Source organism: Littorina saxatilis, linkage group LG1 (assembly GCF_037325665.1).
Source record: "Littorina saxatilis isolate snail1 linkage group LG1, US_GU_Lsax_2.0, whole genome shotgun sequence".
In the NCBI taxonomy this organism is placed as follows: domain Eukaryota; kingdom Metazoa; phylum Mollusca; class Gastropoda; order Littorinimorpha; family Littorinidae; genus Littorina; species Littorina saxatilis.
The window spans coordinates 19606412-19623505 of NC_090245.1; the positions used below are offsets into that span (position 1 = coordinate 19606412).

At 41.0% G+C, this 17094-nt stretch overlaps 1 protein-coding gene across 1 annotated transcript; it reads left to right on the forward strand.

Moving 5' to 3' along the window:
• The first annotated feature begins 151 nt into the window (after window positions 1-151).
• Window positions 152-15647, forward strand: LOC138964123 (sodium-coupled neutral amino acid transporter 7-like). Its single transcript, XM_070336011.1, has 9 exons — window positions 152-450; window positions 2490-2680; window positions 6039-6160; window positions 6499-6697; window positions 7215-7449; window positions 9156-9213; window positions 10179-10438; window positions 11890-12089; window positions 13227-15647. The coding sequence occupies exons 2-9, from the start codon at window positions 2599-2601 to the stop codon at window positions 13412-13414; spliced, it is 1344 nt and encodes a 447-aa protein (XP_070192112.1). The 5' UTR covers window positions 152-450; window positions 2490-2598; the 3' UTR covers window positions 13415-15647.
• Window positions 15648-17094: the final 1447 nt, after the last annotated feature.

Consider the following 17094-nt stretch of genomic DNA (forward strand, 5'->3'; position numbering starts at 1 on the left):
ATGTAACATATTTTTAACATTACAATTAGTACCAATAGCGGCAAAAAAGTCTTTAATAGAATAAAGAGAGTGTTCATTTCTGAATGCTACCTTTTGACTATCCTCCTTTTTTATCGATTAGTATCCATAACAAAGTCACATGCCACAATGATGGTGGACGCAGCTGACTTCCGGATCATTGTGCAGCCTTTCTGCAAGTATTAGAAGAAAATCTTCACCTGTTTACTCCGAAGAGCCAGTGTATAATGTTTTAATAATACTGGTCCCAGTTCTGAACATGCAGTTTCAGTGTGGCTCGGATGTAAAATGAGCCAGATGACTAATAAGTTCAAAATGAATCAAAGTGTATCCCGCAGGTGACAGCATTTGTGATCTAGACTTTCGCCTTCTTATGATCTGCTGAGCGTCCAGCATCCGCACTTTTACGAAGTGCATAGTACAAATTAACAGGTTTGTTTCTCATTCTCTTCTTTTTACCATCGACGATTTTGAGTTCATTATTTGTATCATAAGTGTTTGTCTGTCTGTCTACTTTAAAGTTAAACACCACTGGGTCGACATACTATAAATGTAACTTTTTTTTGGTCAAAAATGAAACGTTTCAATAACCTACAATAAACCCTATCCGTATTCCAAGCTCTCGCAAATTTCAAAGCATAGCAAAGCATGAGGTACAGCTATCTCGCGCGAGCTGGGAAAGCCGAGGTTTAAAGTTCTCGCGACATTCAAAGCAACATATGCCAGTAATCTGAGTAAATACAGCATCCTATTCCTATACTCACGTGACATGTATGTGACTATCCCCCAAATTCGATTTATTCGAAAACGCACTGAGCGGTGCTGCTGATCGAACTTTGGACTGTGTATTCCCCCCCTTGGATTCTAGTTTGTGATTATAAGGCCAAAAAAAAAAATAGGTGTGGTTACGGTAACATAGCCAAAAAAAATAGGGTAGGTAGGTAGGCAATCACTTTTTTTTTTTTTTTAACTTTTTTTTCTAATGTGTACAAATTAAACCTACTTGACAGGGAAATAAGTGTGCGACTCGGGCGCTTTCGCTTTCATTGCGTTTTTTGCACTCGGTTTTTTTTTTTTTGTTTTTTTTTTTTGACAAATGTAATACAAAGTTATAGGATCGGCCCCTAAAATTAGGGTAGGTCGGGTTACCGTAACCACACCTATTTTTTTTTTAGGCCTAAATGGTATTTTGAGTTTCAAATTAGGCCAAAAAAAAAAATAGGTCTGTTTACGGTAACCCGACCGACCCTAGTTTTTTCGCGCGACCCTAGACTTTTTTTGGGCATTTGGGGGAGAAAAAAAAATCTTGTTTTTTTGGCAAAATAACGTAAAAATATGGGTTTTTTGGAAAAAAAAAAAAAAAAAAAAAAAGAAATCCCGACCTACCGACCCTATTTTTTGGGCCTATGTTACCGTAAACAGACCTATTTTTTTTTTGGCCTTAGCTTTGACGTAAAATATTTCTTTTCTTATTCAAGGGACGTAACCGCTCGGTGCGTTTTTTAATAAATCGAATTTGGGGTAAAATCGATCGAATTACATCACAAATCTGGTTCAGTTGCAAGATCTTGCCATGATTTTCTCCCTCAAGATAATTTTTCCGCTTGAAATTGACGGAGAAACATTCAGTCTGAAGATAATTTTACATGTCACGTGAGTATAGGGTGCTGTATTTACTGGCATGTTCAAAGCATAACAAAGAGCGTGTCTCGCGGATATCTCACGAGAGCTGCTCAGATACCGAAAAGGTTTATTCTTGTTGTTTTTTATTCTGAATTTCGAAACGTCAGCAGTCTATCTGTTGTTGGATTTCTTCTTTTTACGTTTTTCTCTCGCAGTTATAACTTATATTGATTTGAAAAGCAATTCAAATGACAGTAATTGGAAATACAATTTATTGATGTATTTGTGAGTTTTTATCCTCGACCATGCAGATGTGATCTACATTTTCTGTGTGAGTGGTAATGCTACTGGTACTATGAATTGGGGAAACATTTGCAGCAACATTCTTGTTGAAGAAAAGGAAAATTTCCGCTTTCAATAAATGTGGAATAATTCATTCCTTTTACATGTTTGCTTCATGAACTGCAAGATTTGCTTGCAGCTAGCCTTTTGCTTTGCAAGAAAACGAGGGTGTACATCAAACGATGTTGTGCTAGCCAGGCAAGAATTAAACATGACTGGTTGAAAGAGTCGTGTGCACTTGTCAGTGAACATTCATGAATAGCCAATGGGATTTGGCACCTGTGCATCCGCTATGTTTTTCTGGCATGCCGCGAGAACCTTTACAGGGACTCTCGTATATTGTCGCCAACCCCTAGCCTTCCTCGCAGAGAGCAGCCCCAAAGAAACGCTACTTCCTAGCTTCACTCTCCCTACTCCCCATATCTCACCACTGAGAATTTGGGGTCTGACATTATGAGTTCTAAGCGCAATCTTCTCTTACTCTTAGTTTTACCTTTTTGTTTCAGAAAATTTCCTTAGGCTGAGCCACACCCTTGTTCTAAAGTGAACTTCACCATCTGACAGTTTCGAGAAGGCTTATGAACACGAACACTGACATTTAAAATAACAAGGAAAATGTCAATACAAGTCAACGCAGAATCTGGGGAGTTGACTCCTCTTGTGGATATTGATGTCACAACTCCACAGAGACAGAAAGGTGTGTTCATTAGTAGTATCAATACAGTGAAAGTGAAACTTATCCCCTTTTAAGACTGCCAAAAATCTGAGACAATCACTTAATCAGGTCTTTAAAGTAACTAGTAATATTAGTAAAAGAGAATAAGTCTTTACATGGAGGTACAAACAGACATTGTGAAAAACAAATCTGAAAAAACATAAGTTCTGGCAACGGAAAACAGCCTGGAGAAGGGTGTCTGCCTCTTCTGCCCTCATATCCCCCAAATGACTGTCCCAGTCGGGGGACTGATAATGATTAATGAGGTGTGTGATGTATACATGTGTGCAAGCGTTTTCATGTCACTGTGTGTGCACACGCTTAGACAAAGCCATTACAAATGTTGTGTAGTAATTTACAGTCAAAACTGCCCTCGATGACAACCACCCCAAAGGATCCCTGACAAGTTAGTTGTTTTTACACCCCCGGTATAGGGGTGTGTATAGGATTCGGTCGATGTGTTTGTTTGTTTGTGTGTTTGTGTTTGTGTTCGCATATAGATCTCAAGAATGAACGGACCGATCGTCACCAAACTTGGTGAACAGGTTCTGTATTCCTGAGACGGTCCTTACAAAAATTGGGACCAGTCAAACACACGGTTAGGGAGTTATTGGTGGATTAAGATTCTACAAGGACTTACAGAGGGACATATTAATGGTCAAAGGGAAATAACCTTCTCAGTTGGTGGCAGTGAGAATGGTAAGGACGGGGGTGTTTTTCCTACCTCGGAGGAATTTCTTGTCAGTTTTCTATATAATTCACCTATACTGTTCAAAAAAAGAAACGCATAGCTTGTAATATTTGGTTAATTTCGTTATATGGCTACAAGGATATCCACCAAACTGCAGAAAATGTTTATCTGGTCGTCGACCTTTCGTCCATTGCCACAAGTGAGCTCTGCATGTGACGCATGCGTTATCAGTGGCTACAATGTCAAAATTGCTCATTTGGCATGACCACTCGTCATGCTTCAGTGTAATCTCGTGAAACTCGGGGAATATTGAGCTCTCACCATGTCTTCCAAAACCCATAAAAGCGGATTGTTCGCCACAAAGAAATCAGACGACAATTCAGCGACGAAAGATGGCCCGATTGAGCAGAGAAGACCGCCAAATTGCATTGGGTCGTTTACAAGCAGGCCAAAGTCAAAGTGCAATCGCCAGGCACTTCCACGTGTCCCAGAGCACCATCAGTAGACTGTGGGTCAGGTTTCAAGCCACTGGCTCCGTTGCTGACTTGCCACGAGCGGGAAGACCAAGGGCGACAACTGCTGCTCACGACCGCTTCATACGGCTCCGCCACCTCCGGAATCGTTTCCTGTCGGCCTCATCTTCTGTCCAGGCTCTCCCCGGGCCACACCGATTATCGGACCAGACCGTGCGGAACCGCCTGCATGAAGCTGGTTTGAGAGCTCGCAGACCTCACAGAGGAGCTGTCCTCACCCGCCGCCATCGCCAGAACCGAGTGCAGTGGGGCAACCAGCACCTTCGCTGGACCGTCCGGAATCACTGGAGACACGTGTGGTGCAGCGACGAGTCCTACTTCCTGCTCCAGCGACATGATGGTCGGAGGAGGGTCTACCGGAGAGTAAACGAACGTTACGCGCCCAACTGTGTGGATGAGGCACCCGTTCATGGTGGTGGAGGCGTCATGGTGTGGGGGGCGATCAATACCGCTGGAAGGAGCACCCTGGTGCACGTCCAAGGGCGCATAACTGCCCAGCGATACGTGGAGAAAATTCTGCGCCCACACGCCCTCCCTCTTCTGGCTGACCAGGATGCCATATTCCAGCAGGACAACGCTCGCCCGCACACAGCACGACTCACCACCCAGTTCCTCACCGACCACCATGTCCAGGTGCTTCCCTGGCCATCCATGTCGCCAGACATGAACCCGATAGAACACCTCTGGGATGAATTGGACAGACGTGTGCGCAGGCGAGAAGAAGCGCCGGCAAATCACCGCGATCTATTGCAGGCACTTCAGGAGGAGTGGGACACCATCCCACAGCAAGATATCCGACATCTGATCCAGTCCATGCCCAGAAGGTGCCGGGCAGTTGTTGCTGCTCAAGGCAGTCACACCCCCTACTGACTTGACAGCCTCGGCACCCAATCGTATTGATTGACTGATTGATTTGAAGATGCAAATGAACTGTGTGTGCATTCAACTGTGTCCATACCAAATTTCAAACAAATAATCTAAATATTGGATTTTCTGTTAATTTTTTCGAAAAATAAAACAAATTTGGCAAGTAGCAACTATGCGTTTCTTTTTTTGAACAGTATAATTTCATAGCGGCCCCCTGTCCATAGCAACAACTTTTTGTCGGTCCCTTGGGTGGTAATTAGGGTCAGGTTTAACTGTAATATTCTTCTTTTTACATTTAGTCAAGTTTTGACTAAATGTTTTAACATAGAGGGGGAGTCGAGACGAGGGTCGTGGTGTATGTGTGTGTGTGAGTGTGTCTGTCTGTCTGTGCGTGTGTGTGTGTAGAGCGATTCAGACTAAACTACTGGACCGATCTTTATGAAATTTTACATGAGAGTTCCTGGGAATGATATCCCCGGACGTTTTTTTCATTTTTTCGATAAATGTCTTTGATGACGTCATATCCGGCTTTTTGTAAAAGTTGAGGCGGCACTGCCACACCCTCATTTTTCAATCAAATTGATTGAAAATTTGGCCAAGCAATCTTCGACGAAGGCCGGATTTTGGTATTGCATTTCAGCTTGGTGGCTTAAAAATTAATTAATGACTTAGGTCATTAAAAATTTGAAAATTGTAAAACAAATTATTTTTTTATAAAACGTTCCAAATTTACGTTCATCTTATTCTTCATCATTTCCTGATTCCAAAAACAATAAATATGTTATATTTGGATTAAAAACAAGCTCTAAAAATTAAAAATATAAAAATTATGATCAAAATTAAATTTTCGAACTCAATTTAAAAACACTTTCATCTTATTCCTTGTCGGTTCCTGATTCCAAAAACATATAGATATGATATGTTTGGATTAAAAACACGCTCAGAAAGTTAAAACGAAGAGAGGTACAGAAAAGCGTGCTGATATCCTTCTCAGCGCAACTACTACCCCGCTCTTCTTGTCAGTTTCACTGCCTTCGCCACGAGCGGTGGACTGACGATGCTATGAGTAAACGGTCTTGCTGAAAAATTGCAGTGCGTTCAGTTTCATTCTGTCAGTTCGACAGCTTGACTAAATGTTGTATTTTCGCCTTACGCGACTTGTTTTCTTCTTCTTTTTCTTCTTCTGCGTTCCCAAGACTGTAGTATTCAAAGTTCAGCAAAAAATGTGCATCATATTTTTATTGTGCAGGTTCTTCATGGCTGTCGTCTGCTTTCCTGGTGGTGAATGCTGCTCTGGGGGCGGGGCTGCTCAACTTTCCACAGGCATATCACCAGGCAGGAGGGGTTGTCGTCGCCATTGTCATTCAGTCTGTGAGAATTACACCTTTGCACTTTGCTGTATTTAGAATTAGTTTGTTTTATGAACTTCAGGCACTTGTGTGCGCCTGTGTAAAAATCTGATTGTATGTGCATACACACATAATCTTGTCTGTGGGAATGCGGTTGTGTGTGTTTTTGTGTGTTTGTGCGTGCATGCTTGCATGTGGGTGTGGGTGTGGGTGTGTGTGCAATGATCAGTGCAATGGTAATCAGTCATTTTTGTGCTTAAAAAAGGAGCAACATTCCAGTTTGTATACTACATGTCATTTGTAAGAGATGGGCATTTTTTAAATATTTTTTTTATTGAATGACATTAATTTCGTCAACAGGTGTTCCTGGTCTTCATTGTGGTGGCCATATTCACCCTGGGATATTCTTCAGACAAGAAGCAGAGTGAGAATTATCAGGATACAGTGTTTGCAGTGTGTGGGACAAAAGCTAGGAATGCTTGCGCCCTCTCCATACTACTGTACTGCTTCGGCACATGCATCACGTTTCTCATCATCATTGGTGATCAGTGGGAAGAGTGTAAGTCGGATGCACTGGAAATCCGGTTTGGCTATTTTATGTTTAAATAATAAACAAAGGGAAGTAAGCGCTCTATATACATACGACATGTGTAATAGAGTAAGTGAGAGTTATTTGGAACCAGTCTCCTTTCTTTCTTTCTTTATTTGGTGTTTAACATCGTTTTCAACCACGAAGGTTATATCGCGACGGACCAGTCTCCTGGCACCTGAGAGAATAACTGAAGCATTGAAATGATTAAGCGACTTTCATCCTCGTTAAAAAACAACAACTTTTTTGGGTTTTATATTTACAAACAACAGTGAAAGATGCCTGAATGATGAATGTGTGCTGAAGGAATTAAGTAGAACCTCAATGTCTCTGTGTGAAAAAAATATTCAAATTCAAATATATATATCAAATTATTCTGTTGATATTTATTTTCTAAACACACATCAGAAAATTGTAATGAATAGATGATTATGCTTGTGGGATGTTTCTTCAGATTGGTAATTTGCATTTTGTTTGTTTTCCTCAGTTTTTCTATTTGTGGACAAGAGCACTTTCTGCAACGACAGCCCAATCTACATGAATCGTACGTTCACCATCATCGTCACATCCTGCCTTTTCATCATGCCCATGATCTACCCGCAACGAATCGATTTCCTCATATACGCCAGCATGATTGGTGTGGTGGGAATCCTCTACGTTGTGGGGCTAGTCACCATCAAGTATTTCTTGCCGCATCCAGAACCTGGCCCTGTTAAAACAAGGTAAGTTGTGGAATCAGTGAAACCTCTGTTACTGCAAGCACTCAGCACTCTGCAATGAGACCTCCTTTCAGCATGTTTTCTACTTTTTTCAAGATAACTCAGACTTGACAAATTGACTAGATCAGGGAACACAGTTTGATACAGTGAAACCCCCATTTTAAGACCTCAGAAAAATCTGAGAAAAATCAGGTCTTGAAAAGGAGGGAGTCTTAAAGGCACAGTAAGCCTCCCGTAAACCATCACAGATACTGTCAGGCTTTTACACACAGTACAAACACCCTTCCATTGGAACGCTCACCAAACGGGAACATCCTAGGTGCCCTCCGCAAAGAGCGAGCAATTTTCAAAGAATTTATTTTTGCGTAGTTTATCTTACCCCTGAGCCATTGTGAACCCGTGTGATCAAGTTTCCCTTTTTCACAATGTAGTCGTCAGTTTGTAATTTGAATGCGACTCGCTGTGAGCTTATCTGCAATAGCACGTTATTAAGTACCTCTGACTATGCACGAAACAAACGGCTGTGGTTCACAAGAACTCTAGCGATGGCTTTTGACTGTTCAGAGGAACTGGCGATAGGTATAAACTGTCGTCTGCTATGAGAACCACGACCTTGCGTGACCCTGCTTCCGGGCTTTTCTTTTTTCAAACTTTCAAAACTTCGAATTGTACTGATCTTGTCTTGATGAAAAAAGAATTCTTTTATGATTTAAGAATGTTTGTGTAAAAGCTGTCAATTTATTATTTAGATTTTAAAAGTTAGGTATAGGTCTAGCGCCAAAACGCACCACAGTCCGATTGTCTCTGACACTCTCTCCGCAAAATTAATTCTTTGAAAATTGCTCGCTCTTTACGTAGGGCACCTAGGATGTTCCCGTTTGGTGAGCGTTCAAATGGAAGGGTGTTTGTACTGTGTGTAGAAAGCCTGACAGTATCTGTGATGGTTTACGGGAGGCTTACTGTGGAGGTACATTTACAGACCTTATGAACAACAAATCTGAGAAAAAACGGTCTTAAAAGAGAGGAATTCTTAAATGGGGGGTGTCTTCAAAGGGGGGGTTTCTCTGTATCGACATATGCACAGCCTGGTGGTTATCTCACAAAAACTTTTCTGCAAACCATCTACAAAACAAATGCACGTCATGATAGTGCATGGGTGCAACTCTGCCGGCTACACGCCGGCAGCCGGTTTTTGGTTTCATCGGCTGCCGATGTTTTTGTTCCAGGAGAGTTTTTTTTTGTGCATTTTAAATACTAAAAAAGCTGGACCCCAACTTTTGCCGGTTTTTGGAATTTTCCAGGTTGCACCCATGATAGTGTCATGCGCCCTCCTTTGAAGTTTATAGTCTGTACTGAAAGTGTCATGCACCAGACCTTTAATGCTGCAGTGACTGTGAGTGTCACTCCCAAAACAGTTTTAACATTGCCTTCCTAGAGCATTGACAAAATAAGGTTACACAAGCATTTGCCCTCTTGAGAATGGACACAAAAATATAACCCTCACTTGAAAGTCTGGCAGATGCAACTGCAAGGGATGTAACTCCTGCTTGTAAGACTCCCAAAATTCCTGTTACGTCTTTCTTATAGATCTCAATAATTATGGTTAGCTATGTGCCGGGGGCTAGTGATTCCTATTACTATTAGTTTTATAGCAGTGAGGTTCAAAGTGAACTTGACAAAGTAATTGAGAATTTTGTTGTTGCTTTCAGTCCTGATTCCTGGATTGATGTGTTCCTAGTTGTCCCAGACATATGTTTTGCTTATCAGGTGGGTGAATTTTTCCTGCTTTTTAATAGTCCTTGTGTGTGCGTCACCCTTTAGTAAATAAGCTGTTAGTACTTCTGCATACTTGACTGTAGTGTTAGCTATATGTGCGTAATGATGATATGATCACTTTTTATCAATATTTAGATATGTAACTGCTCATTTACCCCAAAAGAGGTTCTGGGGTTTTTTTTCTTTCGTTTTTGTTGTCCATTTTGTAAGAACTAAAGAAGGCAACCATGTAGATTTATTGAATTCCTACGTGCCACTCATGTGAACTGAAACAGGTCAAGAACTAACATTGGTTCACCTGCTAGACACAGTCATTTAGTCAAAGACAGGCTGACGAATAGCTGATAATTGATCTGATATTTGGGATATTGATTTAACTTTAACGAATTGGAGTGGCTGGTTGAATGAAAGTTTTGAGTCCCAAAAAGATTTCACTTTTACTCCAACTAATTTTCTTTTTCGCAGTGTCATGTCAGCATTATTCCGATCTATTCTTGCGTGGAGGATTTTGTGTCAAAGGAGAGTTCTCTTTTACTATCAACAATTTTCTCCTTGCGGTGTCATGATAGTTTGATCCCGTTCTATGTTTTGTGTAAAAAAAAAAAAAAAGTCGCATGAAGCGATTTTAAAACATTTAGTCAATAGGTAAGCCTGAAACTAAAAGATCAACATTGAAAACCAGTCATCACTAAAACTACATGGAGTAAAGTCTTGGCTAGCAAAAGAACAAGACACGCCTCTGTGAAGCATGCAAACGTCATACCTATTTCCTTTCATTGTGGGCACATTTTTCAAGTAAACATAAACTATATCAATATAGCTTCGGATTCAGGAATAGATTAGGAATACAATGCAATTGTTTTTAAATCTGCAAAACTTGACTAACTGTAAAAAGGGAGAAGAAGTCAAAAATGTTTGTTTTTAGTATTTTACTTTAGCCAATTATCTTCTTGCAGTGTCATGTCAGCATCATCCCAATCTATTCCTGCATGGAGAAGAGGAACCTGAAGGAGTTCTCCAAGACGGTGACTCTGGCCATGATACTCTGCGTGCTGACCTACACCGTCACCGCGGCCCTGGGCTACCTGATGTTTGGCGACAAAATCACCAGCGACATTTTGTTGTCCTTTCAACCGGATGTCCCAACCCTGATTGCTGTCATCCTGATTGCTGTGAAAACATACACCACGTATCCTATCCTACTGTTTTGTGGCAGGTTTGTGATTATCTCTGTCATACACATGTTTGACTTGTCTGTTACAGTGAAACCCACGCTCCCATGGGGTCGCCTTCATGCGGCGGGAGTGTTTCCACAGAGCTACCCCACCCCTTTACTTCTCTTCTTTTGTCTTATTTCTGCCTTACCAGTCCTTTCACCTATATTTCCTTCCAAGAAAACTTTCCCTACTATTCCCTGCAGTTTTCCAATTCTTTTCTTGTTGTCTTATTTCTACCTGACTGGATCCATCACCTTTATTTCACTTACCAAAAGTCTTCTTTTCCACATCCTTATTTCTCTGCCCCCCGCATGTCGTAAGAGGCGACTAACGGATTCTGTTTCTCCTTTTACCCTTGTTGAGTGGTTCTTGTATAGAATATAGTCAATGTTTGTAAAGATTTTAGTCAAGCAGTATGTAAGAAATGTTTAGTCCTTTGTACTGGAAACTTGCATTCTCCCAGTAAGGTAATATATTGTACTACGTTGCAAGCCCCTGGAGCAATTTTTTGATTAGTGCTTTTGTGAACAAGAAACACTTAACAAGTGGCTCTATCCTATCTCCCCCCTTTCCCCTATCCCATCTCCCCCCTTTCCCTCGTCGCGATATAACCTTTGTGGTTGAAAACGACGTTAAACACCAAATAAAGAAAGAAAGTGAAACCCACCTTCTAAGACCTCCACAAATCTGAGAAAATCGGGTCTTAAAAAGGAGGGAGTCTTGAAATAGGGATAATTTTACAGAGGTTAAGAATAGAAAGTGTAAGAAAACAAGGTCTTAGAAAGGAGGGAGTCTTGAAATAGGGATAATTTTACAGAGGTTAAGACTTTTGTTTGTTTGTTTGCTTAACGCCCAGCCGACCACGAAGGGCCATATCAGGGCGGTAGTTTAAGACTAGAAAGTGTAAGAAAACAAGGTCTTAAAAAGGAGGGAGTCTTGAAATAGGGATAATTTTACAGAGGTTAAGAATAGAAAGTGTAAGAAAACAAGGTCTTAGAAAGGAGGGAGTCTGAAATTGTGGTGTCTTAAAAGAGAGGTTCCACTGTATTGCACGAAGGATGGACGTGACTATTTTGCATGCTGTTCTGTTTAAGGTTTGAGCCCGGCTACTAAAAATTTCTGTTTGCATAAATGTGGAAGGAAGTCAGAGTTTTTTGCCTGGCTGATTGTATTGTCACTATTGTATCTGAAGGGGTGCGGGTCAGAGTGTGTATATGTACGTACATGTGTGTGTGTGTGTGACTCTTTTAGTGTGTGTCTGTAGCTGTGTGTGTGTGAGTGTGTGAGTGTGTGTGAGTGTGTGTGAGTGTGTGTGTGTGTGTGTGTGTGAGTGTGTGTGTGTGTGTGTGTGTGTGTGTGTTTATGTGCACGCTTGTGCATTCATGTGTGCATTGTTCTTATTGATGATTGCATGAACATAACCCTTTTTGTTGTTGTTTGTTTGTTACAGGGCTGCGTTTGATTGCCTGTGGATTGCACTCTGGAAGATGACGGATGAACAAATCATTGCTCGCGAAAGACCACGCAGGTTAACTGTGTCTACCATCTGGTTTGCCATCACATTGCTGTTGGCAGTTTTTATCCCCAATATAGGAGTGGTCATTCAGATATTAGGGGCCTTCGCTGCCATCTTTATTTTCATCTTTCCAGGTAAGTGAGTCAAGATTTGGTTTGGCTGTACCACATTGCATTTTTATCACATTATTTTATGATAGAAATTGTGAATAAAAAGTCCTCAGATGTGTGTCAAAAGTTGAAAGAAAAGACTAGAGTAGCTCAGCTATTGCCTATGGTTCTTCTCTTCATAAGATGCATTGATTTAAGGCACACTTTGTAAACAACCTGGCCAGGCGTTTAGATAAGACCATCCCTCCACATGGCCACATACCAAAAATGAACAGGCTGGGTGCTCTCTGTGCTCAGTGGGATGTGTTTCAACTCACCACAGCAAGCAGTCAGGGTGTTGAATTTTAGTATATGTCCAAGAGGAGAGATGGTGTTTTCACAATGAGTTTGCTTTTACACTTTCTACCCCGCCTGTGTTGACGAGACCAGCTGTGCTGCAGCAGGTCACTCAGAATTGTAGTAACTGTGTAGTAACTGTGTATCAACACACTGGAATGCAGGCGTTAGATCGACGTTACAGTAAGCGACTGAAGCTAACAGTCTGAGCGGATATATCCGTACCTGGTTGGGTGGCCGAGTGGTAACGCACTTGCGAGAGGTTGCGAGTTCGACCCTGGGTCAGGGCGTTAGCAATTTTCTCCCCCCTTTCCAAACCTAGGTGGTAGGTTCAAGTGCTAGTCTTTCGGATGAGACGAAAAACCGAGGTCCCATCGTGTACACAACATTGGGGGTGTGCATGTTAAAGATCCCACGATTGACAAAAGGGTCTTTCCTGGCAAAATTGTATAGGCATAGATAAAAATGTCCACCAAAATACCCGTGTGACTTGGAATAATAGGCCGTGAAAAGTAGGATATGCGCCGAAATGGCTGCGATCTGCTGGCCGATGTGAATGCGTGATGTATTGTGTAAAAAAATTCCATCTCACACGGCATAAATAAATCCCTGCGCCTTGAATCTGTGCGCGATATAAATTGCATAAAATAAAAATAATAAAAAATAAAAAATAAATCCCTGCGCTTAGAACTGTACCCACAGAATACGCGCGATATAAGCCTCATATTGATTGATTGGAAGATGACCTGGATGCATGCTTATAAATTGGATAGTTTTGCTTGCAAAATGAAACATGAGGTACTCTGAGTTGCATTTGTGTTGCAGGTATGTGTTTGCTGAAAGTCATGGTTGAGAGAGAGGAAACAACACGCTGGGTGAAGTTCATACTGTATTTCTCCATCGCTTTTATCGTCCTTGGAGCTTTTATTTTCGGACTCACCCTGACGCAAGCACTGATGGCCGACATTAAAAACCACGGAGCCAAAGCTGATAAATCAAGGTTTACGTGCTGAGGACCGTATGTTTTTTGAAGCAGAAATGCGAGTGCTTAAAAGCGGGGAATAGTCTGTCCTGTTAGTATTGACAGATGTATTTTTATGTCGTCGTGGAATTTTGGCGTCACTCGATTCTTGGCAATTTTGATGTTTTTATGCTGTAGACTAAGTGTATCATTTTTCATGATAATCAATCAATCAATGAGTCTTATATCGCGCATATTCCGTGGGTACAGTTCTAGGCGCTCTGCAGTGATGCCGTGTGAGATGAAATTTTATACGGCCAGTAGATTGCAGCCATTTCGGCGCATATTTACCTTTCACGGCCTATTATTCCAAGTCACACGGGTATAGGTAGACAATTATTAACTGTGCCTAAGCAATTTTGCCAGGAAAGACCCTTTTGTCAATCGTGGGATCTTTAACGTGCACACCCAATGTAGTGTACACGGGGGGAGGTTCGGACACCGAAGAGAGTCTGCACACAAAGTTGACTCTGTGAAATAAATTTCCGCCGAACCTGGGATCGAACTCACGCTGACAGCGGCCAACTGAATGCAAATCCAGCGCGCTACCAACTGAGCTATATCCCCGCCCATATTCTCTTAAATACAAAAGACTCTACATGCTTTGACACTCTTGTATCTTTCTTGCCAAGCAAGGTACAAATATAAACGTTATTTCATAATGAAAATAATAAGTTTTGGCCTTCTCCTGAAAAGCTGTCTGAAACGAGTTATGCCAAAATTCCATGACGACGTCGATTTGTAGTTGTATTGACATTTGAATAAACTTTGTTCTTGCTCAAAATGAATGTGCACAACAGGAGTATAACAGGGTGGATAGTATTGAACAGTTGTATTAGGCCAAATAAAAAATATATATTGGTTTAGGGTAACCCGACCGACCCTATTTTTTCCCGCCAACCCTAACACTTTTTATTAATTTCTAAAAAAACAAAAAACTGTTGGCACATTTTGCAAACCATACCGAGACTAAGGAAAGTAACCTCCTTTAAAATCGACTAAAAAAGGGAAAAAAAGGCAACCTACCGACCCTTTCTTTTTTGGTCACGTTACCCTAAACCAACATATATTTTTATTTGGCCTTATAAGTACTGTCTGTTCATTGAAAATGTTGAGCATTGGTGATGCTTGTTCTGTGATAACTGCAAATGTGCTGGTTCACACACAAGGTGCCTTTTTTGTGTCTGTCATCTTTTGATATTCATCTGTCTTTGTTATCTGTCTCAAACACAAAATAACATTTGACGCAATACTGAAAGAAGCACATCTTCTTTTGTTCATTTAATGTGACATTCCAGCATCTGTGTTTGATTCATTCTGTGCCATTCATGCGTACGTTTCCCTGTCTTCTTCTTAACTCTATGTTAATTGTAATGTGTACAGACTGAGCCTTTGAATCAATACGTGGTAGAGTGTTCTAGGCACACTATTCCTAAGATCACAGTTCCATCCAAATCTTGACGTTGAAAACTCCACATGTTTACAATACAAATGGCAAAACAAGTGACACGCCAATTGCTAAACATGATAGCTTTGATGCATGCTCAGAAATTGGACATACCGACTTATTTACATTGAGAATTGTAGGTTATTGGAACGTTTAATTATTGACAGAACAAAGCGTTACATTTGATAGTACGTCGACCAAGTGGTCTCTTTTTTTTAGCAGTCTATTTATTTTTGGATGTTTATTACCATTGAGTTTTTGCAGTTGATTCACTGATTGGTGAATTCTTGTTCTGTTCAAGATTTCCTTGTTTTTGTGTGTGTGGTTTTCTTGTTTTTCTTCTTGTTTTACTGTCTTATGCAAGTCATTTTTTAAGGGCGATTGAGAGCAATGGAAAATTAGATATAATATTGAGGAAGGGAGGACGTCATTGTTAGGCGACAACAGTGATACTCGTCTTCCCTTTGATGGAAATGTGCAAGCAATTCTTGCAAATCTGAAGAATTTTGTTCTGGTCTTGATACAAAAATATACTTCTACCTTTTGAAAACAAATAAGGTTTCAGTGCATATTTTAAAAATCAAACTACAGAATACATGTATATATTTTTGTATGTCCGTTTTGTCTCCACATTTTTGTTTGACATTTTAAAAAAACTTTCTTTTGTGGTATTTTGCGTGCAATACAAATATTATATATATAAAGCCATTGTAGCAGTTTGAAAGTAGTGTGTGTGTGTGTGTGTGTGTGTGTGTGTGTGTGTGTGTGTGTGTGTGTGTGTGTGTGTGTGTGTGTGTGGTTCTTGTTTTAAAATATTGTACTGCTAACTATGGCATTCCAAGGTATAGTGAAACCTGCCCTGGAGCCGGCACGGTGGCCTAGTGGTAAGGTGTCTGCCCCGTGATCGGGAGGTCGTGGGTTCGAACCCCGGCCGGATCATACCTAAGACTTTAAAATTGGCAATCTAGTGGCTGCTCCGCCTGGCGTCTGGCATTATGGGGTTAGTGCTAGGACTGGTTGGTCCGGTGTCAGAATGTGACTGGGTGAGACATGAAGCCTGTGCTGCGACTTCTGTCTTGTGTGTGGCGCACGTTAAATGTCAAAGCAGCACCGCCCTGATATGGCCCTTCGTGGTCGGCTGGGCGTTAAGCAAACAAACAAACACACAAACCTGCCCTGGAGACCACCTGTCCATAAAGACCACCTGCCCATTAAGACCACCCCAAAGGATCCCCGACGGTTTTTACGACTATATAAATCACCTGTCTAAAGAGACCACCTGTCTAAAGGGACCACTTTTGCTTAGTCCCTTGTGTGGTCTCTTAAGACAGGTTCGACTGTATTTCATTTTGTGAGGAATCCACAAGAGTTATTGGTCGTCTTGGCTCTTTGTTCATGTAATGCGAGTCGTAGTTTTAGCCATTATGCATCACTGCTTTTAGATCACTTCAACTCACCAGTGTGTAATACATGTACTTGCTTGCATAAATATTTTTACAGACCCTTTCAATGATTAGTTATTGTTTTGTGTTCATTGTGAGTCTGAAAGCATATCTCAGGTAGAAGTCCATCTTTTTTTTAAATTTTATTAATGTCATTTAACAATAAAGAGAACTTTCAAAGAACTTTTAAATAGTCGGTACTAGGTCATTGTTCTTTCTTTCTTTCATCCTTTCATTTCTTTTGATACTAGAGGTTATTGAATATTCCTGTAACATGTATTGCGAGACGTCTTAAAAGCCGAAAAAATCTGGAATCGCTTCCCTTGCATGTTGATGTGCGATCCTGTTTGTGCCAACTTTCTTGTTCTGTGTGTGTGTGTGTGTGTGTGTGTGTGTGTGTGTGTGTGTGTGTGTGTGTGTGTGTGTGTGACAATTACACTGTTTAACCACTACTTCTAAATCTATGAGAAGAGAGAGAGAGAGAGTCAGTCAGTCACAGACATTCAAAGAGACCAACAGAGAGGAGCAATTTATAATTTCTAAGCACTTATATCCTATTTGTAAATGACGGGTTGGGAATTCATGTGTTCACTTAACCTTTGAGCTTTAGCGGAAGGTTGTGTTTTCGCTTTCTGCTGCAACACTTGATATTTCTCGTAACCTACAATTGCGGCGCCCTTTAAGCCCTTAAAAGGATGATACGCGACAATGATTAAGAGGATTTCTATCGGAAATGGTGGGTAGAAATAGACTAGTGAATCACAGGCATGGATGGTGATAGAT

What these genes read in the sequence shown, in the direction of transcription:
- LOC138964123 (XM_070336011.1), top strand. Translation starts at nt 2,599, where the DNA reads ATGTCAATACAAGTCAACGCAGAATCTGGGGAGTTGACTCCTCTTGTG. An exon ending in TCGCCATTGTCATTCAGTCT is followed by an intron (nt 6,161 to 6,498) that starts GTGAGAATTACA and finishes TTTCGTCAACAG; the next exon opens with GTGTTCCTGGTCTTCATTGT. An exon ending in CCTGGCCCTGTTAAAACAAG is followed by an intron (nt 7,450 to 9,155) that starts GTAAGTTGTGGA and finishes TGTTGCTTTCAG; the next exon opens with TCCTGATTCCTGGATTGATG.